The sequence below is a fragment of the Perissodus microlepis genome, chromosome 8 (assembly GCF_051167445.1).
Source record: "Perissodus microlepis isolate ML-2025 ecotype Zambia chromosome 8, ASM5116744v1, whole genome shotgun sequence".
In the NCBI taxonomy this organism is placed as follows: domain Eukaryota; kingdom Metazoa; phylum Chordata; class Actinopteri; order Cichliformes; family Cichlidae; genus Perissodus; species Perissodus microlepis.
The window spans coordinates 14,515,849-14,542,935 of NC_140468.1; the positions used below are offsets into that span (position 1 = coordinate 14,515,849).

Here is a 27,087-nt window from a genome sequence, read left to right on the forward strand (position 1 = left end):
AAAAGTGCTTAAAAAAAAATAAAATGTCGCTGTTTGTTCCGGGCAGTCATGACACTCAAAGCGTGCCTGAGTTTGTCGAGGCAGAGAGGCTTTTTTGCCCACGTGCTAAGGTTTCCTGGATAACTCCGTGAGAAATGGGAGGACTTTTCCACAGCAAAGTGAGACTGTGCCCTCTGGGATATGTGTATGTACTGACTGTCGCTTCAGTTAAGCTTAAAAACTTAACCTGAGCACGTGCTTTTCGGGCCACCGCTCTTTTTTTTTTTTTTTTTTTTTTTTTTTAAAGATATCTGAAACATATGTAAATATGAAAAGAGTGGTGCGTCTTTCCTTTATCTGCTTCTTATTATTAATTTATTTATTATATTCCTTATATTCCACAAAAATACGGGAGATAATATTCTCCCCAAGAAATCCTGCATTGCATTTAATGCTTCAGTTAGATTTCTGAATTTAATTTTCAAAAGGATAAAGATTTTTATCAGATTTTAAAGTAGTGTGGGGAAGCTTTAAGTCACATTTGACTTGTTGGAAGAGCTACCCGCTCTCTTTTTTTTCTCCCTTTTTTTTTAATCATGAGGGAACCAGGGATTCCCAAAGGTTTTGCACTTTGCACGCTCCTGGGTGGAGGAGAGTTGGAGGGATGGAAGGGTTGCACATTCCTGTCGGATGGCATCAGATTTCCCATCAATGGAGTGGGTGAGGAGAGGGGGGGATTGGGAAAAAAATCCCTCATTTTCCAAGTTGAAATAGATGCAGTAATACGCTGAGCACGTGCTTTTCGGGCCACCGCTCATTTCAAGTCCCGGGCGATGATAATCGTTTAAAATAATGACACAATCAAGACACTCCCATGAATCCCGTCTTTATCTGTCGGAAGAAAGCATTGCGCGATTCCAAAACTATTCGTCTTTTGATTGAACTAGTGCCTCACAGTGATCTGGCTGAGGTGAGATCTCTGTGTGTGAGACACATCAAAGGATGGCAGCTGATGGAGCATGCGGACAGACGCTGCACCGGGGCAGCTATTTACCGGAGTCGGCTGTCAAAATGATTTCTGCGATTGCCCCCTGAGTTAAACCAAATGGTCGTAAAGAGCTTTGCAAACGTTTGACTGGAGTGAATCATTCTGAGCTAGTGGCAACAATGTATAGGACATGCGGCATAAATAAGTGAATGACTGGCTACGGTAAGGAACTGCTGCCAGACATTCCAATAGAGTGACACACACACACACAGTAGGCCTGCTACATAGGAGAAGTGTTATTGTCCTCCTGTCTACGGCTCAGTTGGCTAAATGAGGGAAAGCAATGCTGCCTTCAGGTGCTATTGGCCATATTGCAGTTACGGGAAATACTGCGGTTTGGCTTGATGTGTTAAAAAAACAGTCATGACGAGAGCAGGCAAACGCATCTGCAGCATTTACCTGCATTGCCATTTCAACTGAATTTTATCTCACCTCAAGGTGCTTTATAGTTTGAGATAAAGATCCTAAATTATTATAGAGAAAACCCCAGCAGTCAGAAGAGCTCCTATGAGCATTCACTTGGTGACAGTGAGAAGGAAAAACTACCTTTTAACAGGAAGAAACTTCCAGCAGAACCTGGGAGGGGCGAGGTCATATGCCACAACCTGGTTAGGGGTAACGGACAAAGGAAAACAGAACAAAAAACATGTTGTGGAACAGATCCAGAGATTAATAATAACTAAAGATTAACTGCAGAGAGGTCTATTAACACATATTGAGTGGGAAAAAAAAGGTAAACGAAGAAGAAACTCTCAGTGCATCTTGGGAAGACCCCCAGCAGACCAGGTCTATTACAGCATTACTAAAAGAGTGTTCAGTGCCCCAACTATATGCTTTATCAAAAAATGCAAGTTCTTGAAAGTAGAATGGGTCTCTGTCTCGCAAATCCAAACTGGGAGTTGATTTCACAGAAGAATGTCCTGAAAGCTATAGGCTCTGCCTCCCATTTTACTTTTAAATACTCTAGAACAACAAGTAAGCCTGCAGTCTGAGAATGAAGTGCTCTATTGGGCTGATACAACACTGTGTGGTTTTTAAGATAAGATGGGGCCTGATTATTGAAGACCTTGTATGTGAGAAGAAGGATTTTAAATTCAGTTCTGGATTTAACAGGGAGCCAACAAGGACAAGCCAATATGGGAGAAATATGCTCTCTCTTTCTAGTCAAGGACTGCTCTGCCATCTTTTACAGTAACAAATATCCACCCAGTTTGAGTGTGCTGATCCTATATAGAGCATATTCACTATATAAAACAGGGATTATAAATTATTCTGTGCAAAAGTCTTAAACACACACAAATTCTTGAGCAGATAAGGAATGGATGAAAAAGAGGTGAAATAATAATAATAATAATAATAATTATAAAAAAAGAATGAGATAAGTGAATTTTTGGCTTTGGACCTTTACTTTGGCAGGATTTTTATCGGATCTTGGTCCCGCCTAAGATAACATACTGCCAACTCTAACTGAGATATGAGCCAAACAGTGGCACTCATTGTTTTGCAGTTTTATTGAGTCACACAGAGTACTAACAAACGACTCACTGGCCACTTTTTTGGGTATAGTGTTTCAGCTGCTGTTAACATGCCTATGTAATCACCCAATAACATGGATCAGTGCATTTAGACATGCAGACTTTGTCAAATGAGCATCATTGAAATGTCACAATATACCTGAGAGTTGTTGCTAATAATGTGCATCCTTTTATGCCCTGCCTTTTCAAAGGCTGCAGTGAGTTTACTGTACTCAACTGACGGCCACCAGATCTTAATCCAGTAGAGCACCTTTGGTATGTGATGCAATGGGAGATTCATGACATGGATGTGCAGATGACAAATAAGCAGCAACTGTGTGATGTAAAGATGTCAATATGGACCAACATCTCAGAGGAATGTTTCCAGCATCATCCTGAATCTAGGCCACAAATCATCTGGGCAGATCTGAAGGCAAAAGTGTGGTTGACCCAACCCAGTGTACTTATATTAACTAGATTAACATGTTTAGATTTGCCATCTCATTTCATAGCTAATTTAAGTATTGTGTTTGAAAGAAACAGTTAAATGAAGGAAACACATCTGAATACCTAAAGATGATTTTAACAAATTTGTCGTAGGTGAGCTTTTTGATTAAACTGCTCCCTGCACACCAAATGGTCACCATAGTTAGGCTGTTAGATCCATTAACATTGATGACAGAGGGCTGAGTCAGTGAGAAAGGACTGACTTAGTCACACTTATCAGGAGATAAAGTCAAGGTGGGCCAGACAGTAGAGCAGGAAAGTGAAATGTCAGGAGGACATACTGGCTTTTGAGGAGCACAAGCTGGGGCAAAACAACAACACCTGGAGTTCATTAAGGATAAGTATTGTGTAGGCTAAGTTGGGGGATCGGGCACAAACTTCAGAACATGACGCCAGCCTGCGAAGGGAATCATCTGCTCATCTCCACAGGCCCTCCATGATCCCGGCAGATTGAGGCAGCCTCTTGCCTTCCAGAGGGCTTTATTCTTTTACCCTTATCAGAGACATCAAGATCATTTGTTTCATTGATGGACTGCCTGATCTTGAAGAATCTGTCCTGATTTACTGAAATGGCTATAACTGTATAGCTGGATGCTAGGGTATCCGAGTCATGCCATGGGCACAGATGTGCTAAAGAACATTTTTAGCTTTGAGGCTGCCTTCAGCGACGAGCGCCTTCCTCTGGTTTGTGTTTTCTGGCATATTTTGATAAATCTGGTAATCAGAGCGCCTTGGTTTCAGTCTGTTTGAAACTGAATTGATAAAGAAAGGGGAGGTGGATTTGCACTTTTAGCAAAGTAAATGAATAAAATAAATTCATGAGCAGAGCAAATTGTTTGAGAAGTCAGACTTTTAGCTGATTATGTACTCTACATTTATACAAGTGTGTTTGTATATGTGTGCAAATTCAGTTTGAAAGGTTTTTATTTCACCTTCTACACACTGTAATGCTATAAAACTTTAGAGCCCTAGGTTACACATTGCTTTGTATCCACAATGGATGATAAGTACCATCACTTTTACTCCTGCTCACGCTACTGAAAAGCTGGTTCTTGTCTGAGCTTTCACTTTCCCACTCTTGTCTGGCCATCCTCCATCTCATCACCTGATGAGAGGCAGTTTGTCCTGCTGTCCACCACAAAGAACAATGAATAAAAGTTTGGCTTTGAAAGGGTTACATTTACTGTGCCTTTCTCAAATCCTGCTAAATTGACATTCAAAATCTCAAATTGAGGAATCAATTTGGTTTGTAGCAATAGAATCATAATAGCTACAAAAATGTTATTAGTTAACCTAATTCGTTCCCATAAAAGCATTTTAAAAACAAATTTCCGTCTTGTCTGTAAGTTAAACCCCCATGAATGTGGTACCACTAGAAAGCCCAGGATGTTCTTTTGATATACTTTCTATAATCAGGAGTGTCAAACATAAGGTGTGGGGGGCAGAATTGGCCATGCAAATACTCCAATCGTGTCCAACTGGACAGCTTTAGCAAACGTGAAGGAAGACATAAATTTTGGACTTTGAACTATAGTTTGAAAAGTTTTATAGCTTTATCTTTACAGATAAAGATAAACCCATGTGGCCATCCATGCTACACCAAAGTAATTTGGTAAAAAAAAAGAAAAAAAAAAGAAGAAAGAAAAAGAAATGACAGTAAAGTTCATCTTTTTTCCACTTACAATAGAAATGTCTGTTGTTATATTTTAGTGAATTATAACTCAATAACTAAATAAGTTTTATATAGTTTTACACGAGTATTTCTTACAACTTAAACACAAAGAGTCATACTGCCAGATGTCTTTAATTTACTACAGCAGCTTTTGTTTATCAAGTAGAGATGTCCTGTTGAAATTACACGTTTTATTATATTAAGATATCTAAGGATTAAATGTGTAATTAAACTTTTTTACAATGAGAGACTTCCACTTAACATCCAGCCCACTTAGCATCAAAGTGGGCTGTATTTAGCCCACTACGTAAAATGAGTTTGACATCCCTGTCTTAGTGTTACGCATGCATTTGGGGTGCAGTATTCCGAGGGCCACTGAATGCAGCACAGCAGAGAGCGGTTTTTCCCACCGCAGCACGAGCTGCACCATCAACTGTATCGGCGAGAGTTGTGAAGCGAGTCGGTCACCGAAAACTTTGCACAAAGTGCGCCGTGCATGTCTTCGTGCGGCGTTTAGGTGGATGCTGAGTGGATCTGACACGACTGGTAAGTAAGTTTGTGTCACGGTGTCCTCAAACGGTCAACTCACGTTGAGTTTAGGTAACCTATGGTGAGTGTTTTGGTTGAGGGCGCGCGGCTTGTTTGTAAAGTTGGCTCGTAGCATCCGTGGTTCCCAAACTGATGTCCAGGAGTTCAGCATGTACCCAAATAAGTCCGTTAATAAAACTTGTTGCATTGTTTGACCCGAGTGCTAGAAATGAATGTAGGCTGACATTGTTTCACTTTTCTGTGTTAAAAATGGGCTTCTACTGGCTTCTAACGAGTAGAAGCAGCACGTGTGCTTTAATCTGCAGTGTTTTGTATGGATAACTTATTTATATCTAAAGTTAGCTTTGTGTTTTTTTAATGTATTATTATTATTATTATTATTATTATTATTATTATTATTATTATTATTATTGATCTTTTACTTGAGGTGCGTGTCCTCTCACGCGTGTTATTTTTGAGTCTGACAGGTGAGGTCACTGTTTACACCCCCACCCCCAGACACCCCTAGGCAAAAGCGACCTCAACCTCAGTTGCATGTGATGCTGCTTCAGAAGTTGCCATTAAGTCAACAGGTGAATCTGTTCCGCATTCAAATGAACGAGAAACAGGAAGGACACACATACATTTGAAAGTAAATAAATATGCAAGGATATATAAGGATAATAGTGCACACAACATGCCACAGTGAGAAATGCAAGCATATAGTGAGATACATACTTCTACATCAGTAGTGTGTGGTGTTTTTGAGCTAATAAGTAGATCTTTTTCTGGCCAGAGGAAAAAAAATCACCATGAAATTGAGCGAGATGGATATTGACAGAACTGAACGTCACAGCGTTCGTAAAGAGGGGATGGTTTATTTTACAAATACAACTTTTTCCTCTTCCCACATTAACATGGCTTGTTTTTGTATATTTATTTAAGTTCCACCCAGTTTGTGTGTTTCGACATCACATCATGGCACATGACTGAAGCTGGGGAACATGGTGTCTTGAGATAGAAATCTGAGAGAGACAAGAATGGTCTGGTTGGACTTGTTTTTAAAAAACTGGTGTTTACTTGTGCATCCTCCCATCCATAAACTCAGGCATGTACAGAGGAAGTAAAGTACAGAGATCCTTGCCTGACTCAGTCAGACCTGATATTAGCTGGTCTTTAACCTTCTAGTTTCCTAAGTGCAAAGTCTGTTTGATCCTGCAGATGTGCATGTAGTGTGTCTGGTGTGTCCATGCATGCTTGCATTCCAGGTTGCTCCTTCACCTAAAGCATGTGGTGCGGTGTCTGAGGCAAACTATTTACTCTGGATTGCTACATGCGAGGAAGGACCACTGGACCACTTTTCGTTTTTCAACATATCATCATTAGTATGTGCACCTGTCCCTGCCCCTTAGTGCAAATTACTTATCAGTCAATCACATAGCAGAGACTCTGTGCAATTAGGCCTGTAGACATTGTCAAGGCAACCTGCTAAAAGTATAATGAAGCATGAGAATGATGGTTATTGATCTGAGTATTTTATAAAAAGGGGATCTACTGGGATTTCTCTGCACAACCATCTCTAGGATTTACAGAGAATGGTCTAAAAAAGAGAAAACATCCATGGAGTGGCAATTCTCTGAGCAAAAATTCCTTGTTGATGTCAGAGGTCAAAGGAGAATGGAATGACCAGACTGCCTTGACCTGACAGGGAGGCAGCAGTAACTCAAATAACCCCTCCTTACAGCCAAAGTATGCAGAAAAACGTCACTGATTGCTCAATATGCTAAACCTTGAGGCAGATGGGCTACAGAAGCGGAAGACAACACCAGATGCTACTCCTGTCAGCTAAGTACAAGAAATCACACAGGCTCATCGAAACTGGACAATGGATGATTGGGAAAACGTTGCCGGGTGTGATGAGTTTCGATTTCTGCTGCCACATTCAGATGGTAAGGCCAGAATTTGGTGTACATGACATGAACGTATCAATCCATCCTACCTTGTATCAACAGTTCAGACTACCGGTGGTAGTGTAGAAGTGCGGGGATGTGTTTTTGCCACATTTAAACTCTGCAGCCTACCTGAATATTTTTGCTGTTCATGTCCATCCCTTCTAATGGCTGCTTCCACTAGGATAACACATTACATGACTTGAAAGCTCAAATCATCTCAAACTGGTTTCTTGGAGAAGACAGTGAGTTCACTGTACTGAAATGGCCTTCACTGTCACCAGATCTCAGTCCAAAAGAGCACCTTTGTGACATTGTGGAACGAGAGCTTGTCATCACAGATGTCGAACTAACAATTCTGCAGCAAATGGGTGACGTTATCATGTCAGTATGGACCACAATCTCGCAGGAATGTTTCCTGCACCATCCTGAATCTGTGCTATGAAGAATTAAGTCAATTCTGAAGCCAAAAAAGGGGTCCAGTCCAGCACTGACAAAGTGTATATGAGTGTCTATGACTTATGCTGCACATTGGGTTACTTACAAACACTTTCCTTGCTTGTCTTTTGCTGGGAAATCACTCTCTTGCCTCTACAAACCATCACCATGCAGAGCTATTTCAGTGAAATACGCACAAACAGCTGGGGCCAGTGTATAAAGCATGTGTATGCTGCATGAAATAGACCAGCTTATAATGGGGCATACGTGAGGCTGACCAGCCGGTCGACCGGTCCGGGCCAAGAACATTGGAAAACAGCCGACTCCGGTCCCTGGCCGGTCGATCGTTCCACCTCTAATACAGACAAAAGGTGCTGGCATAGCAGACATGAAACGCCTCCAAACCAGTGCACCACTTGCATGTTAAACACAGACTGGAATTAAATCGATCTGTCCCATATAACCCATGTCTGATCTCACTATTTGAATCAGAATGAGACCAATGTCTGATTCAGATATCTGCTCTTGGTGGAGAAACTCCAGCTCCATGTGTCACTACGCCAAACTCACAAATGCCATACCGGACTATTAATGCTTGCTGTGTGCCAGTAGGGCTGGGCCACTGGATGATGAGGCTCACAGTCCTCGAAATGTTGAGCTAAACCATGGGGCTGAATTTGTAAACCCTGCTTTATTCGATGTGTCACTAAGCTTATGTCATTTGTTTGGTCTTGTCTAGTGAAACCAATACAACCAGTCCAGATCCTATGCAACAGGTCTGAGTGTTAAACCAGTTTTCCATTAACTCAGATTGATGTCAGGTTGGAACTTACCTTGATTTGGGCTTGTCTTGACAACAACTGGGAATTGACTAATTATCTGCACAGAATAAATACTTTACAGAGATCCTGACTGGTGCTGTAGCTAAAGCATATGTTTTCTCACACAGTTATTGGCCTTTTCCCAAAAATTTGATGTGCTTTGGAGAAAAAAAAGCAGATTACAGGGAGGAGACTTCACAGATGAAGTTCATTTGATTTTAAGTTGGAAGCACGTTGTTGTTGTTGTACAGAGAACACAAGGCTATAGTGAAAGTTTTGTAGCATATGCAAAGCGCTGTATGGCCACGGTGGTACATTTGTCATGCCACCACAGCACTCTTTGTGTTGCTGCCGATACACACGCGCAAACACACACACATTTACAAAGCAATCCCACTTCTGAGTCATCTTTTATTGTGCCATTGTTTACGAGCACACGCTCACGCCACATATACACTAGTGTGCGTGGGCTCATCCACCGTGACAACACTCTTGGAAGCAGCCCTCTAACCGTTGGACACACAACCAGATATATGCACACACATGCACTCACACAGCACCTCTTTCTCTTTCTGCAGTTTCCACTGGCGTCTCTCTCTGCCCTGCCCTCTAATCAAAGCCATATGTTCTCCAGATCCTTTGCATGAAAAGTCTGTTCTGTTCTCAGTGAAACCAGCCACTTGCTTACTGACAGACGGAGTCACTGTAAAATTAAAATTAACCTGCAAAAGACTACAGACTTGAATTTCTGTTTCGCTCTTTGGGCACTATCTAGGTCAATTTGACAGCAATATACTTTAATGACGGGAAGGTTCACACTTTAATCCATAATCCAATTCATATTCCTGTTTCTCAAGCACTTGTCTGCTTGTTTATAAGCTGATCTGGTGGATGGGTTTTAGTCCAATCTTAAAGAATCAAAGAAATTCCTTTCTTTAGCTTTGATTGTTCATGACGGATTCGGTGTACGTAGGTTTCCTCTTCGGATGAATCCGAAACCTTCCCACTTTCGCTCATTAAAGTCATCGTAACCATAACCTGCGCTCTTGTTATATAAACACCCATCAGAATCTGGACTGTGATTCATTTTAGGTCCCAAATGTTTAACAGTAGTTGATTTGAATGATTGTTGATACACGCCTTAAATTACTGTAATGAAGGGAGATGACATCCTGTTATTCTGGTTATGGATAAACTGCAGTGTATTGTTATTTACAGGCCAAGTGGAAATCAATTTCAAATTTCTGCTCCAAATTTGGCCAAGTTCTGCCTGTCTGGTATGGGTCAGTTCCATTTCTTTACATTTTTTAAAGATAAAATTGTGTAATATCATAATGTTTTAGCAGCAGAAGCACTACAGAAGATTTTTCTTTTGATTACCTTCGGGCATTAGCATGGTTGCAACACAACCTTTTTCGGGGTGGAACTGGAACCACGTCATCTTATGGATGAATGCCTATTTCTTGAGCCAGATCAGTACTTCTCTGCCCAAAATGCAAAGAAAAACCCCACAACAACAAAAAAAACGACCCACAAATAAAGATGTCTTGCACATGTTGTAAATAGAAACATTCATTCTTTATTTGTCAGACGTGGTTTCTGTTACATTGTGAAATGCATATTTTTTTTAAATCTTCCCACCAACTCCGACTTTCTTTTCTTCTTTCATTTTTCAACTGTGAAAACCGTTAAGGAATGTGATTCTATTGTATTCGCTGTAGTCATATGATGCATCTTTTCTTCTCCAGCCCCATGTTAGAGAGAAGGAGGGGTGTTCTTTGTCCCAAAGAGTGCAAACTGCAGGAGGAGTTTCTGTTACTGGATCTTGCACTTGGCTGTATAGCACAGTTTGAATTTCCAGCACAGCTCCACATCATTATTAAACATTTACTTGAAGTTATATAGTCTAAAGTATGTCCTGAGTTCTTCGAAAGTAAGTGATTTCATGATTCTGTTGGTTTCCAGAAGACTCTTTTTAACTTTCCCATTATGGCACCTCAACCTTGTGTTTTTGTTTCCAAATCATTTCTTTTTCTTTACAGTTCTCGTGGCATCAGCGAGGTATTTGTGACTAAAGAAGTAATCTGCTTGAAACCTGGATTTTTACTGTGTACAGTTGGGTGATGCGTCATCCTTTTGTACTCTTGTGACATCCTTTTTCTTTTTTCTGCGACCACCCCCCGCCCTGCACAACAGAGGAGGGGATTCCTTCTCTCCTTGGCCTACTCTTTGTGCTGTTGGAATGCTAAAGATCCAATGTTAAACCTCCCTGGGCAGTATTTAGCAGAGTATTTTAGAGGCTCAGGAGGATAAGTGGCATTTCAGGTCTGTTTGAATGTAGATCTCGTTTTATGTTCAAACTTCTTCAGTGCCATTTTCTCTGACTGTCCTTTTCCCAATTACTAAGCAATATTAAAGTTTGCCTAAAAAGTAATCGTATAGTAGTAATCAAGTGTAAAGAGCTTTTTTCTCTTTTTTTTTCTAAACCACTACCCACACTGTTCCTTTCTACCTCACTGATTGGCATTTGCATTCCTGTGCTCCATGTAAGGGTGAATCTAATCACATCCTGGGCTGTGAGTCATCGTGTGGATGAGTTGTGAAATAATCCCTCATGAATGAAAATTAGGGAAAAAAAAGGCTTTTATGCAACACTCAAGCCCCCTGTTGAGGGGATTCACATAGAGTGATTGAGGCCAGATATTCAGAGGCTGTTCTACCTCCTGAGACAAACTCATTTAGCTAAATTGCAGCTCCTTTTGTTTAATATGTATGAAACAAAGAGTTGTTACACAAAAGGAGCATTAGTGTTCAAATCCACAATTTTGATAGGTGGAATGTCTTCAGTTAAGAAGGTTGCTTACTTTGAAATGTCAAATTTCAATTATGGCATTAAGCTAACATAGCAGTATATAGTGACACATGATACATACTTCTTCTTCAATCTAAAATCTGTCCAATTGTCATTATATTTCTAACTCTGAATCCAAAACTAATATCAGTCCATTGGCTTTTTGCTAAACAATTTATCTGGCCATTAATCGACTGTAACTTTAGAACTCAAGGAAATGTATTTCACATTTCGTTTAATAATACCAAACCTGTTTAACTGCTTCTGTCTTCATCACATATGTTCCAAGTATGAAAGTAGCTTTGTATAACTTGCAGTTCAAAATAATCCTTATGTGCTTAAGTTGTAGCCCCTCATCTAGTGCCCGAAACAAGCTGCTTTAGCTACCTTCAAGGTCACGCACTCCTATGACCAGCATTTTTTCTGATTGGATTTGCTTTGCAGGCAGAAGGTTTGACCAGCTGGTTGTCGTGCTTCTGTGTTTGAGGACAAACTTGTCTGTCATATTTAAGATTTTCGCACAAGGCCATGTTTAGAAAGGAGAACAACCTAAAACTTCGGCTTTTGTTTTCAAAGAATTTCATACTCATATGGATAGATGAATGGATATGCCAGAAAGTAAGGAGAAGAATAATAGGTCTCCTTTGACTGGTTGATACGAGAAGTGCCTTTAAAATGGTAATACAATAATTTGACATAAATTTTAAACTTCATTTTTTAACGTAAATGGGTCTCAATTTTGTACCACGTGAAAAAAATTCTTTATTACTATGTATCAATGTTCCAGATAAGTTTACAGAATAATGTGGACTAGAGACATACTATTTTTTTTGATATATCTAGTAATGTTAAGATCTACAGAACCATTTTAGTGACAGCAAGAGGAAGGAGTCCTGTGATGGATGTCATGGCCAAAACAGAGCACTGATCTCAACATGACACGAGTCTGTTTGGGATTCTACAAAGACACAGAAGAAGAGGCTAAATTCCGAAAAGCTGTTGTGGAAGACTGGGTTGGGAAAATCCAGTTGCTAAATATCTACAAATCGTGTGCAACTGTTTAAACTCTGTGCCAGAGTCTACTTTAATTGTTTTTCTATTGACTAAATTTTTAATTTTAAGTTGATTGATAAGCAAAAGCTATCCGTGGCTGTGTTTTTGACAATTACTCGATATTTCATGCGCTCCACTTTGTAAGCCAAACTGTCGAGATAAACGAGGGAACAGCCAACGCACATAAAAACACATACTCAGCTCTTTGTCAACCATCTGACTGTGATTAGACCAGTTTTTTTTTTTTTCAGGACTTTCAGAGGTGCTGAGATCATACCCTTTTGCTTTCATCACCATGTGTTGCACTTTATTGCAGCATGGGAAATAATGAATCCTATTGGATAGACTTGTATATAGAAAGAAACCTTCAGCCTTTGCACTGTTGTGGTTGATGTTCACAAGTTTTCCTTGGGTCGTGTTAACAAATGCGAGCTTTCAATAACTGCAAGAGTTCATTCAATTATTTAACTTTTTACTTTATTGTTTTTCATCATGTCTAAAACTGTAAATATCCGGTATTGGTTTCTGGGAGTCTTATGGCCCTAAGAAAACTTCAGGATGTGACTTTAGGTTGAGAAACAGGCCCACTTTGTTTTTTATTCTACAAAGATTAACATGCTAACATGCTGTTTAACACTCACACACTTGCTCTCTTGCATTGATCTGGTCTCTGTCTCTCTCTCTTTCCGATAGACAGCAAGCAGGAATCCTGAATCACCTGGTAAATCGGGAGAATTAGAACGCAGAAAGCACCCAGAGCCACGTATCTAACTTTAAATGTAAGTATTGCCTCATTATAATTCCAATCAAATGCTGTAATCTTAGCTTTTTTCTTCTTTTTTTAAGTTAAATGAGAAGCTTGGTATGAGGATTGCTGGAAAATATTTTAATAACAAGTGAAGTAGAAGTGATTGAGTGTTTTCTTGGTCAGTGCACTTGTCACTGTATGTGACCTGATTTCCAGCGCGGGTGTGTGTTTCCGTCTGCGCTTTTAGCTCTAGGCTGAGATTTAGGCTGGAAGAGCCATTTACTCTCCCAGCCAGGGTCACAGTTCAGTTGATAACGAGAGCTACTTTAAACAGTGTGTGTTTATGTGTGCGTTTGAGTGCATGGTTGTTTTTATACCCTCACTTTCTGCTGATATTTTGTCTGTTTAACAGCCATTTCTAGTCTGTAAATCTCACCTTTCTTGAACGCATAGGAACAATTTAGTTGTTCTATAAGTCATGAGTTGAATGCCAAATCTCACTTTGTTCGCACACAGATCCATTTTAAGCAACTGCTGTGTGGAAATGCTATCCTGTTGCTAATTTCAGAGTGATTTGATGGCAACAACAGCTGTCTATCATGCACATGGCTCAGGATTTAAAGCTACAGCGTGCAGGTTTTTGCCTTGAATAATCGAAGTGTTATCCCAGCACTGCCCTCATGACACATATTTGGACAGGTTCATGCCCTAACATGTGTCACAGTTTAGATATAAGACAGTTTGTTCATACACTTACATTAAGCAGCAGATGATGAACACGTGGTTTCTATTTATGATACCAGTGCTTTCTATATTTTTGAAGATGTCTTCTGCATATTTAATTTCTCCGCTCTTCCATTTTTCATTTTTTTGTGTTGTTTTGATTACTGTCATTGTCACGACTTGCTGTAGAGTTTGTTAAACCACACCCAAGTTCAATAGCAGGTGCTCTACACATCATACAGGCAAAACTTGATTAGGGATTTAGAGCAGTTGTGAATAGAGGCAGGCACACACAGGTTTGCAGGAATATTTAGTAATATTGTGTTATAATTAACACTTTTTGTAGTCATTATTTAGAAAATGCAATGTGAAACATTTCATTTGAGTTCATATCTAGCAGGAGTGACCACGTTACAACAGATACTGTAGCGGGAACTACTCTGGCAGGTGACTAATGTTGCACATTTTATAAACTTTTGATATTTCTGGTTAAACCAGTTGGTTAACTGTGACGCATATAGGTTCGAGCGATTTTCGTTGGCGCAGACTGCCATAACGATCTTTGTCAAAGTAATAAAAAAAATCGTATCTAGTACCATGACAACTTGCTGCTAGTGATAGTAATGTCAGCTCCTGGGGGTTGAATTGGATTTTCTTAGCCTAAACATACAGTAGCTGAGGCTTTTCTGGCAATTATTACACAATTGAGGTGAAAATTTGTCTCATCTCATCACCATGTCAGTAGAGCAAATGTCAAAGACTGCTCCAGGCAGTTTGTGTCCATGTGTTGGAGTTTCGGTTAATAAGCACAATATTAACATTATTTGCTAGGATTCATTAAATTATTACATTATATAAAGCATGTTTGTCTTTTCAGAAGCTGCTATATTATAGTGTTAAAAATTTTTTAAAAAAAAAAGTACTTTTATATTTACTGTCGATATTTACAAAGAGAGCACAATGACAAGATTGCATGTGGGCACTATGTGTTTTACTGCAAATTGCTCGAATAGTTTATAAGGAAAAATTAATTTTTCTTAATTTTTGCACTTGATATTGAAATGAACAGACCGTGCCCATGTTTAGAAAACAGAATAACTTTTGTAAATTATCTGTAAAAACTAACCACACCTCTAAGCGCTATTTGAGGATTGTGCTCACATGGTATTTTTACCTGTTGAGTAAATCTGTCTCTAAATGTAAACTGTAAAGTCTACTTATTTTAAAATTATATTTAGGGAATCCTGCGTCTTGGCATATCCTGGCAGCTAGTTTTTATTCTTTTAAAATGTTCTCTGCAGCACTGATAAGAGTAATGCCGTGTCATTGGTGCACTGTCTGTTTCGTTTGTGTGAAATCTGCTCGGTATTGAGTAAAGCGAGGAAAAATCAAGCAGTGCCTTCTGTAACTGTTGCTTCTTTAAAGGTTATAAGATTTCCCGTATTCAGTTATCAAATCAGTCCGATCAAAAAAGCCACAGTTAAGCTGCAAAGCAGCAGTTGTTGTATGGAGGTTAGATATCACTGCAGCTTATGAATGGAGCACTTGTCCTTTTTCATCCCTTTAGCCGAAGTTCTGTGTGATTGAAAGTAGCATGGAGCTTTGAAAAGACATGAAACACATTCACCTTGATATGTGTGTGTGTATCAGTAGTCCTTTTTCTCTCCTGAAAAATAACACTAAATGTCTTGCTGGTCCACCCTCTCTGTGTCGGTCCCACATTCCTGCTGAGGCCCACACATTTTGGCAGGGAATAAAGGGCTGTGGTCACTCTAATTGTGAGGCTTTGGACGCTAGTTTTTGGATTTATTCATTGCTGGCCACCATGACGATACCATACACCACACAATTAGTATGTGTACATGTTGTGGTTGACTATATCTGTTAAGGATATATTTCATAGTAGCATGGTTCATAAATGTTCTCACTTTATTGCCACTGTGCAACTGTGCTAGCAAATGTTTTGTGATTATTGCTAGCCATAAAATGAATTGTTCATGAACACAACTATGTGCATGAGCACATTGCACAAGTGCTACACCTTAAGAGATGAAGACAAACTGTTTTATTGCCACTGCTGCAGCTGGGTTGATGAGTGTAAAATGAGTCTTCCCACAGTTCATGCTGTTTGTACAACCAGAGTTTCAACAAAGTTAGAAATCCATGTAAAACCATAATGCAACAATTTGTATATTTCGCAAACCCATTTTTTCAAATTCACAATAGAACACTGAAAATTTATCAGATGTTATAAATTTATTATTATTTTGTGTTTGATGGGATCAGCATGTCTCAAAAAAGTTGGGATGGGAGCAACAGAAGGCTGGAATAGTAAGTGGTACTAAGAAGAAACAGCTGGAGGAACATTTTACAACTAATTAGGTTAATTGGCAAAAGATTGGTAACATAATTGGATATAAAATGATGGGTGTGTTAGAGAGGCACAGTTTCAGAAGTAAAGATGAGCAGAAGTTTATCACAGTTTCAGAATAACGTTCTTTAATATAAAATTGTGAAGACTTTGAACATCTCATCAAGTGCAGTGCATAATATAATCGTACAAACTGGAGAAATCTCTGTGCGCAAGGGGCAAGGGTGAAAATCAGTATTGGATGCCTGCGATCTTCAGGCCCTCCGGTGGCACTGCAGTAAAAACAGGCATGATTGTCTCGTGGAAATCACTGCATGGTTTCAGGAACACTTTCAAGAAACTATTGCCTGGGAGCACAGTTCACCATGCCAACAACAAATGCAGGTTAAAGCTCGGTCCCGCAGAGAGGAAGCCACATGTGAGCACGATACCCAGAAGCCACTGGTTCTCTGGGACAAAGCTCATTTAAAAAGGACTGAAGCGAAGTTTAAAACTGTTCTGTGGTCGAAATTTAAAGAAAGACTACATCAGAACTTTTTCAGATTTAGGGTTGTAATCATTTACTTTACTAATTTAGTTCTTAAAGCTGATGTGATGAAGAAAAGAGACACAGAAGAAAACTCTAAAAACTGCCTTAACTTGGATTTGCTGATGATATGTTTTTCAGTTTTGGTTTGACTCCTTATCCTTTGCTTCTATTTGTTTTAACCTTGCTAGCTGTCCAAACTTGTCATATCTGAATGTGTTTTAATGGCATAAAAGTTGACAATATTAACTCCTTTTTTTATGTGTCTGTGTTCTCATTGTTTCTCAATCCCAGGGCCTAAAAAGTGGTTAGTTATGTCGCAGATACGCATCCAGGTTGAGACAGACCCCGCACCCACAGGGACACACGTGGCCTTGTAAGCTGTGGCGGCGACCGTATTATCAAGGAAATTCCTGAGTCCTCCAGGGTCACCTATCTGCTGGCTTCTCTATCTGCTGGTTTGTACAGCTGTACAAGCTTCTGTTTCCACAACACTCATACACAGAGCACGCTCAGCACTGATGTGGCATCTTAGTCACTCAAGAGGTCAGCAGAAGCTGAAGCTATCATTTCCTACAGCAAAGGCCTGTGCCTATGGTGGAGCATAAAAACGAGGTGTGGGCTTAATGCAACACATGCTTTAAAATAGAATTGATCTTTGTGATTAAAGATTAATGACGACATAATTGATGCAATATAAATATTATGTAAACAAGCGGGTTATTGTGGCTAAAGCACAATCTATCTGTCTTGATCCGGGCTTGGTAATACTGTTTATCTAAAGCAGCTGAGTTGGTAAACATGAAAATGCCATAACTTCAAATAATTTATGACGTGAATTATTTTATGACCCCAGCAAATTTCATTTCCTCTTTCTGCTCTTTCGGTTACTTCGTGACTTACTGAATCACGAATTACATTGGAAGGTTCCAAAGAATCTCAGAGGTTTTACAGGAATTTATTTGACTTCTATTGCAGATTTTCTCTATAGGATTTCAGGAATTTGTGAGCAGTAGTTGTTGTAATAATTCCTGTAGATGTCTTGTTTTGATCTTTGAAGAGTGCAAAATGCAAAGATACTTAGAGGAAAAACAGAAATTGTAAACCATCCGAATAGTTGTCCGTCAAATCCACTTATCCTTACAGCTCTAACAGAGGTGTAACCACTTTCAGAAAAAAAAAACCCTAAAACCAAACCGAACCAGAAACCAGCTTCAGCATTTCTTCTACATTCTGTCATCATCAGTAAAGTGTTTCTTCTTTTCCAAGCTGCAGGGAGACAAAAGGACAAAGCAGGACACCGCAGGCAGACGTGATGGCCACTGAAGGAACGCAGACACAGGCTGGGCCCGCGGTACTGGCAAAGTCTGCTTCGCCTCTGTCCGCTGGGAGCAGACCCAGCAGAGAAGCCAAACATGCAAATAATGGCCAGGAAGTGTGGCGAGACGCTGACCAAATGTGTCAATCAAAACAGTCGAGCGGCCCTTCTCTCCCCTTGTGTAGGAAGTCATCGTGTGACAGTGGGGAAGGCACTGTTTTGGACAAAAAATATGAGTTCCCCGATTACAGCTCAGAAGTCATAAGCGCTAAAGAGAAACCTTATCCAGAGCTCTCCACTGGCAAGAAACTTGAAGAAATGATTCCAGTACTTAGGAAAGGTTCAGAGGAATCTCTGAGCCAGCTGGATACCACTGGAGACAGCGTGGATGCAGGCACTAACAGAACTGGCAGCACCCATTGCTCCTGTACCCAGTCTAGCTCCTGTACCCAGTCTAGCCCTTATACCAATGCGAACACCTACTGTTGCCACAGCTCTAGGTCCAGTCCAAGCCTTGGCTCCAGCCCTGTTCACAGTCCTTGCCTCAGCTGCAGGCCCTCTGGCCCCAAATACAGACACATCCGCCGCGGCAGCCTCCCTGTGTCTATGCTGGCTTTCCACAAGGTAATTAAGCAAATGGTGCTAACCCTGTTTTATAGCATTTTTAAGATAAGCAAAGCAACCCTCACTGTCCCATAAATGTAAAGCTTTACTCCATGTAATAGCTCACTCAAGACACTGCTGTGTTTTGTTCTCTTGTTTTATGCTTCTAGACATCGCCCTACCTCTCATCCCAGGGCAGTTCCTCAAGCGAACCGAGCTCTTTGACATCATCTCCATCTAGTTCTCCTCTTCCCGTCCACCGCAAGCGTCACCAAAACGGCCACATCCATCTGCACTGTCTCAAAGATGGGTACTCAAGTTTAGAGAGGCTCAACCGAAGGCCCCGGGTTAACAAATGCTCTTTGGAGAAACTTTTCCTTCGAAGGTCTTCTCTTGAAACCATGTCGTCGACCCCTGTTCACAATGAAAGGTTACCTACAGAAGAGACGAGGGACTGCAGCCAGGATCACAGCAGTGATGAGGGAGAAGTAGAAGCACATTCGGATAATGTGGATAATGATTTTATTCGGAATCGTAAAGAGCGCTCAACTGTCCTGGTGAGGCGGTTCTGCAAGAATAATCAGAAGGTATGTGTTTAAACTGATTAACGTCATCATTTTTAATCAATTAATTAATCAGTGTTTTTTCAGCTTTATTTTAAGGCTTTAGAAGTAATCTCAACTGCCTCTCTTTTCCATAAGGTGACCAAGTCGGTGTGTACTGGCACCAGAGCGATTGTCAGGACACTGCCGTCGGGACTCATCTCAGAAGATGTCTGGGCCGTGGTTGTTCACTACAGATGTTGGACTCCCAGTAAGGAGGATACATGGCTAACCGTAAAGCGGGGCATGGGAGAAGACTTCAGAAGATGCAAAGAGATGCTGCGCTTTGCTGGACTTAAACTACATCAGGTAAGAGAGTGAATACATGCAGATAATGGAAGAAGGTACATGCTGTTAAAGCTGTTCGAGGACAGTGGTGCTCTGTATTTATCCTGTCATGGGTTGTTTATCTTTCACACCCACGCTACTGTTAAAATGCTTCCATTAAGACATAACTGTAGCAGTGCACCCTAAAGGGATTTCAGACACAGCTTTGCTACCAGCCGTTCTTTTAAATAATTGGTCTAAGCCTAGGGTTATTAAGATTTCTTTTTTTACGCGTTCAGCAAATGTGCTGTTCAGTCTCTAGTAGCAGAGCGTGATATATTAGTGTCCAATATATTGTTGTCACATAGGCAAGCTTATTAACTGGACCATGAAGGCCACCCAAAACCCCGGGCAGCTTTTGCACGTCTGTTCTTGTCTTGTTCTCTGCACTGCTGCCTTTTCGCACCGCTGGGACTGATCAGCTCCTCACTCGCACAGAGCAGAGACCACATGGCAAAGCTCTATCTTATTCAAGCCCTCCACATTTTGCTAAAAGTATAAACCTACATATAAATCTGCAGAAATCTATTCCATCATTGATCCACTGGACCAATGCTGGTGCATCTATGCTTTGTGGGTTTATGTGTGGTTTGCTTTTCAAACTCAGCTACCGTGGGGAATAAAACAAAAAAAACAAATCTTAACACTTAATAGCTGTCGTGGCACAAGAGTGTTTATGATTGATTGTTTCATCGGAGGAAAAATTGTTCTTGGTTTCTTGGTGTTTTTTTTTTCTGTTTGCATTGAAATTGCTGCCTGCAAAATATGAAAGATGAAATTTTTTTTCAAGGAATATGTAAATAGACTAACAGAGACATACTCTGAAACACACGGCAAAGCGCGCACACACTGGCTCTTTTGTTCGGGGTAGGCCCCTACTGCGGAAAAATGATTTATTCTCTGTTGGTTCTGCTCCCCTTATTACTGACAGACTGAATGACTGAGCCTTCTGTGTGTGTGTGTGTGTGTGTGTGTGTGTGTGTGTGCGCGTACCCGAGTGAGTTTAAATGGACTGAGCAGGATTGGCATCTGCGTTAAAGTTACAGGCATGGAAATTGGAGAGAGGGCGAGCGAGCAAGACGTGGTGAGACAGTTAGAAAGTGGTGGAAGATGAAGGAAAGGAGACTGAGCCCAACAGAGAGAGAGAAAGCGAAAGAGCGATCCAAGACACACTACTGTTTTTTTGTTTTTTAAAAAAAATCAAGTTTCCAAGCAAGAGAGTGTTTTACACACATAAAAACCTCTCGCAGGAGCTGTTCAACTTTAGCAACCTTTGCAGGGAAAACGGCGAAAACTAGCTGGCAGTAGTTTCTGTAGATAAATAAGCCATGCTTTCCAGCCTTAGAGGTGCACATATTTTGTAGGGACTGAGAATCAGCAGCATTACGCATGCTTTCCTGTTGTTTTTTGTTATCTTATTCCTCCTTTTCCTGTAAAAACTTGAAACACATGGAGACTGAACGATACAGTGCAACCACTAAATTGCACAAGACTGAATGGCCAGAATTTCAGCAGTGTCACTTCAGATATTATGATTCCTAGTTAAGTGGAAAAGAAAGGTTTTAGGGGCTGGGGTTTAGTTTGCATCTAATGAATGTGATAACCAGAAGTCTCGCCACCATTTAGATCGCTTAATTCAAATCAGATCCTGAAGGTGCAGGCGTGCCTGTGCAGGAACATGTGTGTATCTGCATGTGACTTTGATTTTTAAATTTTTTTTTTTATGTGTTACATTTTTACGATAGAATTTTGAAATGTGCATTGTTATACGTGTGCGCCTAATTTTGATTTTTTTTTTCCTTCCTTTTTTTTCCCTCAACAGAGCCAAATACTGTCTAAAGTTTCTCACGTGTGGTGGGCGCTTATGCACTGATGCCATTAAAACACACATAGTTCCACTCATGTGCGTGCTGCAGCGTGGTTTCTGACTTTTGCCAAAGAGTTTTTATGAATCCTTTGTGGTTGCAGAATTATGGCTTAGGTAGTCCACGGAGAGCTGCTTTAATAATGAGCCTATTGAAAACTGGGGAGCTGCCAGCAGTTCCCTTGTCAAAACACCAGCTGAGTTCCTCCAGTGAAGGGTCAAGAGAGAAACTCTGACAACACCAAGCACCGAGGAATAAGTTGTCATCAAGATCATAAAAGAATTAGAGAAGGAACGCATCCATTTACCAAATTATACAGCGAGACATAGATGCAAAGATCCCCAAATCATGAATTTTCTGCTTACTTACTGGCTGATACACAGCAGATAGTCACAACAGGCTTTTTATTATACAACAGCGTGTTTCTTTCAGGTAGCTGGTCATAATGTTACGGGCATTTTAAGTGATTGCATCATTTTTAACAAGATTCACACAAATTTGTTGACGCAAACCCTCAAACATTTACGGTCCGCTATGGTGCCAAGCCCTCGTGCACACAAACACACCTCTAAGCAAATCAGACTTTATAGCGCGCGGGCCTCCTGCATGTGGTGTTCCTCCTGACTCTGCAGTAATCATGTTGAGGAGTTTTCTGGAGGTATCCTGTGGGTTCGTGTGTTTATTGCCTCAGCTAATCAAGCAAGCCAAAGAACACAGGATTATGTGAAGGAGGGACAGGAGCAGGGCAGCGAAAGAGAGTAAAGGAGAGTTGGGTAGGAGAGAAAGAGAAGGAGAAGATGAAACTTTAACAGTGGAAAAAGAGGAAAATTTACTATGGAAGAAAAGTGAGAAACCTCGTGGTGGTGGTGGGAAGAGGAAGTCAAAACGGCTATTAACCCAAGACAAAGCTGTGAACCTCAATGTTTTTATGTGCTGTAATTAATGAGCCTAAGCAAACCTATGCATTGTCATGACTATAAACTGTGGCCTAAACTGCTTGCAGTACAAGCTGTACATAGATGTTATAAAATATTTAAGATCTTAAACTATTATTTCTCTGATCAGAGTTTGCTTTTCTAACATCTGCATTTGTGCACTTGCCTAAATACAGCCCTCAAAACCAAACGGAGCTCTTTAGGATCATACTGCAGCTACTATGTCTAGTGGTTTTGCACCTTTATTTTTCAAAAAAGGTTCCTCCGCATCCCAATTTCTTTATAAAATGCAAAAATCCTTATCAGAGTTTAACTATAATTGGCAGTCTTCCTGTTGAACTGTGTTCATGCTCTCCATGATTCAGTCTTTGGAAATGAAATTGCCAAAAGTATCAGGGAAGTGTAACATAAGAGGAAAGGGAAGTGTCTCAGTATGTTATGCGAGTGAAAGCACTCATACACGTACCTGGCATGAGGATCAAATGGTCTCTGAAGCCAGAAACATTTTATGTTTGCCTTTGTGGAGTCTACCAATTAGAGCCCTGCTGAGTCCCTTTATTAAATTGCAATGATGTCAGGAAAAGTGGTAAGTGACCATTAAAAACCTTTAACATGAGCTGTATGGGCTAAGTGGTTATAGGGCTGGGAGATGGATGCTTATAAATATATCTTCTACCCATTACTGAGGATGCAAGTAGTTTTTAGGAGCATGAATACATTGTTCTCTCTGGGGATGTTCTGTGCTTTCCTATTTCCTCAGTGTGTCTTGTCATAAGTAGATCTACAGCCAATATGTTTCCATTTCCAGGAATATCTGTGGTGGGAAAATAGATTTAAAATGCCTTGTGCTGTCTATCAAAAACTGCTGTCACTGATGCTTGCTGAACAAGGCATCTTTAAAGCCAGTACCATGGATCAGCTGCTAACAGGAGGCTGTCATTAAAATGTAATCAGCTCACTTATGTAATCATGATAATGTGATGTGTTGTTAGAGTCACGTTCCCTTTTTATGCTGCATCTCTAAAAAGTAATATTTTTTTTCACGATTTTGGTTTGGAGAACAACCTTTAATACTATAGTGTGTGCTCAACATCTCTCCCAACATCAGCTGGATTAAAGTCCACCCCTTGACCCCCTTCTAGCTGCACCTCTGTGCAACCCCATGTGGATAAGCAGTTTAATGAAAAAACATGTAACTCTATGAGAATATCAATGAGCCTCACTTTATGGTTTGCTGAAGAACAAGTCAGGGCTGCAAATCATAGGTGCAACATTATACAGAAGTCCATAATGTGCTCAAAGAGTTCTTCAAAGTGAATTAAGTAGTTTCACCTCACTGTTAGCAGCACACACACTGGAGTCTTACATGTGGTGACAGAATTTTGTCAAGGAACCAGATTATTTTCAGGTGTTTACTGTTGACGCAGCCAACAGAAGGCTTTGAAAGGCTCTAGCCTATGAAAATAACTAATGTTTAGAACATTTTAAGCATTAGTTATTTACAGCAGATTAAAGTTTAGATTTCAAACTTTCTTTTCTTTCTTTCTTTGGATCCCACATTATTACCTGGGGTCAGTCATCCAAAGCGACAGACAGTGCACAAGAGCGATAATGAAGAGAGAGCAGGCAGGGTGGAATGGGTGGAGAAGAGTGTCCGGGGTGATTTGTGACATAAGGATAGTGGCAAGAGTGAAAGGGAAGGCTGAGACCTGCTATGATGTATGATTTGAACACAGTGGCTCTGACAAAAAGACAGAAGGCCGAGTTGTAGATGCCGAAATCTTCATTGGGAGTGACCAGGGTTAAAAATTAGTATTTCAGAGAGACAGTTCAGGTTTAGTGCAAAGTTAGAGAGGCAAGGGTGACGGTTTGGACGTGTGCAGAGGAGGGGTAGCGAATATATTGCACAAAAGATGTTGAAGATAGAGCTGCCACACAGACCACAGAGAAGATTCATGGATATGCAGTGAAGGAGGAACTGGAGAGGGTTGGTGTGACTGAGGATGTTAGAGAGAGTGGGGGAGATGGAGACAGATAACCTGCTGTAGCAATCTCTTAAGGGAGCAGCTGAAAGAAAAGGAAGAATTGATTTTTAGAAACTATTACTCTTCAAACATCTTGAGTGTCTCAACAAGTGAACTGACTCATAGATCTACTCTTTAACTCCTTCATTTTTCTGCTTTTAACATATATCTATATTTTTTTTTTTGTTAAATTGGGTGCTAAAAATACAAAATATCTGGCTACTAGGGCCACATACAGCCCACTTTGATCTTAAATGGACCAGACGAGTGAAACTGCACTTTCAGTCAATTTTAAGAGATTTAACTACACATTTAATCCCCGAAATATCTTAATATAGGATGAAGAAGTGCAATTTCAACAGCATGTCTCAGTTTTTCTACATGCCAAATGTAAAATTACGGACAAGTTCTGGTAGCTCACTGCCCACACTGTCCCATATTTATAAAAAAATAACATTTTAACTGAATTTTTTCACAGTATACAGTAGAAAATGGGAACCTTTCTGTCATTAAGTTGTTTATCTATTGCTTAATTACTCTGGTTTGGTATGAATGTCTGTGAGTGAGGTCTTTATCAGCAGGAAAAGCTGAAAAACCTATAAAAATAAAGTTAAAAGTCCAAAAATGTATCCCCTCCTTCAATCTGGTCCACTGGACAGTTTTGGAAAATATGGAGTCTTTGCCAGGCCAATTCTGGCCCCCAGGCCTTATGTTTGACACCCCTTCTCTAATAGATATTTGGCAGAGAATTCAACTGTAGGAATAATAATTTGCTTTTGTTTTTTCAATACTTGGTTTGGCCTTGACATTTTTTGGGCTGTAAAGTTAAAACACTAAAAATAAACAAACGCACAGCAGCTCACAATTGTTCAGACTCAAACATATAAAATACTTAGATTTTATAACACACAAGGTGTCACATCCATCCTGGCTCCTTGTACTGTGTGTGCATTGTTGTAGCTGTTGCGGTTGCTAAGAAAGCTCAGTTTAAAAGGCGGTCTACCAAAATCTGTTGCAGTCAAGTTTGATTCACAAAAACAACAATCCTTGAACACGCATGTCATTTCCTGCGTGGGTCGATTAATAGAGCGACCTCAGCTCTCATTACACGACTACTTTCCCTGTTTTTTTTTTTTTCTCTCTTTCAGACAAAATACAGGAACATTTAAGTTGCTCAATTTTCCCCTGTGTTTATCATTGGTGGTAATAAGAACCATACACACACGCTTCAGTTTCATACAATTTACATTCAGTTTGAAAAGAAAATATGAACCTGAAGATAGCCCTCAGTACTCTCCAGACTGAAGAAGTTAATGTGTAACATGTTTATGCTAAAAGTTTAATCTCAGTCTGTGCAGTTAGTTTTTTTGCATTCGACCTAACTTTTTTTTTTTTTTTTTTGTATAAAAAAATGAACCTTGTTTCAAAGCAAGTCTGAGTGCTCCGTATATGAGTGAACATTTTTTTTTCTTTTCATTACATCTCTGGAACAAATTTGATAACCATCCTCAAGGCTGTGGCTAATGTCAGGCTGACTTGCAGTGCTAAATTACAGCTGATTATTTCTGGTGTGCAAATATAACTGCGCTGACCCGTGCAATAAGAGTGCAGCCTTTGGCATATGGCAGCTCCTGTTAAACTTCTTCATGTTTGCTCTGTTGAATGCCGTGTTCCCTTTAAACCTTTACTAGTTAAATATCCATGTGAAAGACGGCTTATGTAAGAGCTCGGATAATTACTTCTGCATATGTCTCTACATCTTGGTTACCAATTAGTGCTCGCTTAAAACGTCCAGAAAATATCCGGTTTTAGACCTCTCTTTTAATGACAGATGTTGACATAAGCTCAGCTTGCGTTGATTAATTTTTTTTTTCCGATAATTGTTTCTGTAAATAGACTGGTTCATTTTATCCTTAGGGTCAGAGACCTGGCATTGTTTTCTTTTATTCTACGCATATTTGCACAGAATGGTACATTTATAATAGAAAAAAACAAAAAAAAAGTGCTGTATATGTGAAAAACTCCTTCACTTTGCAAGGATCATTTTGAATGGATGTCAAGATGGTGATACCTGTGAACAAACATAGTAATCTATTAATCTAAATAGGTTAAGGTTAATAAAAAGGTTAAAGTAAATGAAGTTGCAGTCAAATTCACAGATGGAGCTACTCCACGTGGATACCTTGTTTAATCTTTTTAAGCCCACACACTTTATATTTATTCATTTATTTATTTATTTAATCAACAGCTGGAAAAAAGATGTTTCCATGATGAAAGTAAAGAGATAAAATATCTAGATGATGCCAGGCTGTAAAATTTGCCTGAGCATGCTGCATGTATATTTACAGGATAAACAGCAGTTATGAAACATTGCATCTCGCCTGCTTAGTGCAGGAAACATGCTGTTGTTATTTGTACACCTAATCAGCAAGGAGTAGAATTTAGTTACATATATTTCATACACACACACACACACACACACACACACACACACACACACACACACACACACACACACACACACACACACACACACACACACACACACACACAGACACCTATTTACAGTTGTGTAACCACATTATGGTCCTGCCACATTGTTTAAGTCTGTTTGAGGTCTGGATTTTGACTGGGCCGTTGCAGCATCTTGATACTTTTCTTTTTCAGCCATTCTGTTGTAGTGTT

At 40.0% G+C, this 27,087-nt stretch overlaps 1 protein-coding gene across 4 annotated transcripts in view; it reads left to right on the top strand.

Moving 5' to 3' along the window:
* The first annotated feature begins 5,045 nt into the window (after window positions 1-5,045).
* The window catches only part of plce1 (phospholipase C, epsilon 1), a 79,830-nt gene continuing 57,788 nt past the window's right edge, over window positions 5,046-27,087 (top strand). The window contains exons 1-6 of one of the 4 annotated variants that reach the window (XM_084937705.1): window positions 5,046-5,266; window positions 13,054-13,139; window positions 17,023-17,186; window positions 17,998-18,670; window positions 18,820-19,236; window positions 19,351-19,560. In XM_084937705.1, coding sequence (XP_084793831.1) covers window positions 18,044-18,670; window positions 18,820-19,236; window positions 19,351-19,560 — 1,254 coding nt within the window. In that variant the 5' untranslated portion in view covers window positions 5,046-5,266; window positions 13,054-13,139; window positions 17,023-17,186; window positions 17,998-18,043. Of the gene's footprint in view, window positions 5,267-13,053; window positions 13,140-17,022; window positions 17,187-17,992; window positions 18,671-18,819; window positions 19,237-19,350; window positions 19,561-27,087 lie in introns of those variants that run through there. The other 3 variants (XM_084937703.1, XM_084937704.1, XM_084937706.1) reach the window with 3 other exon arrangements.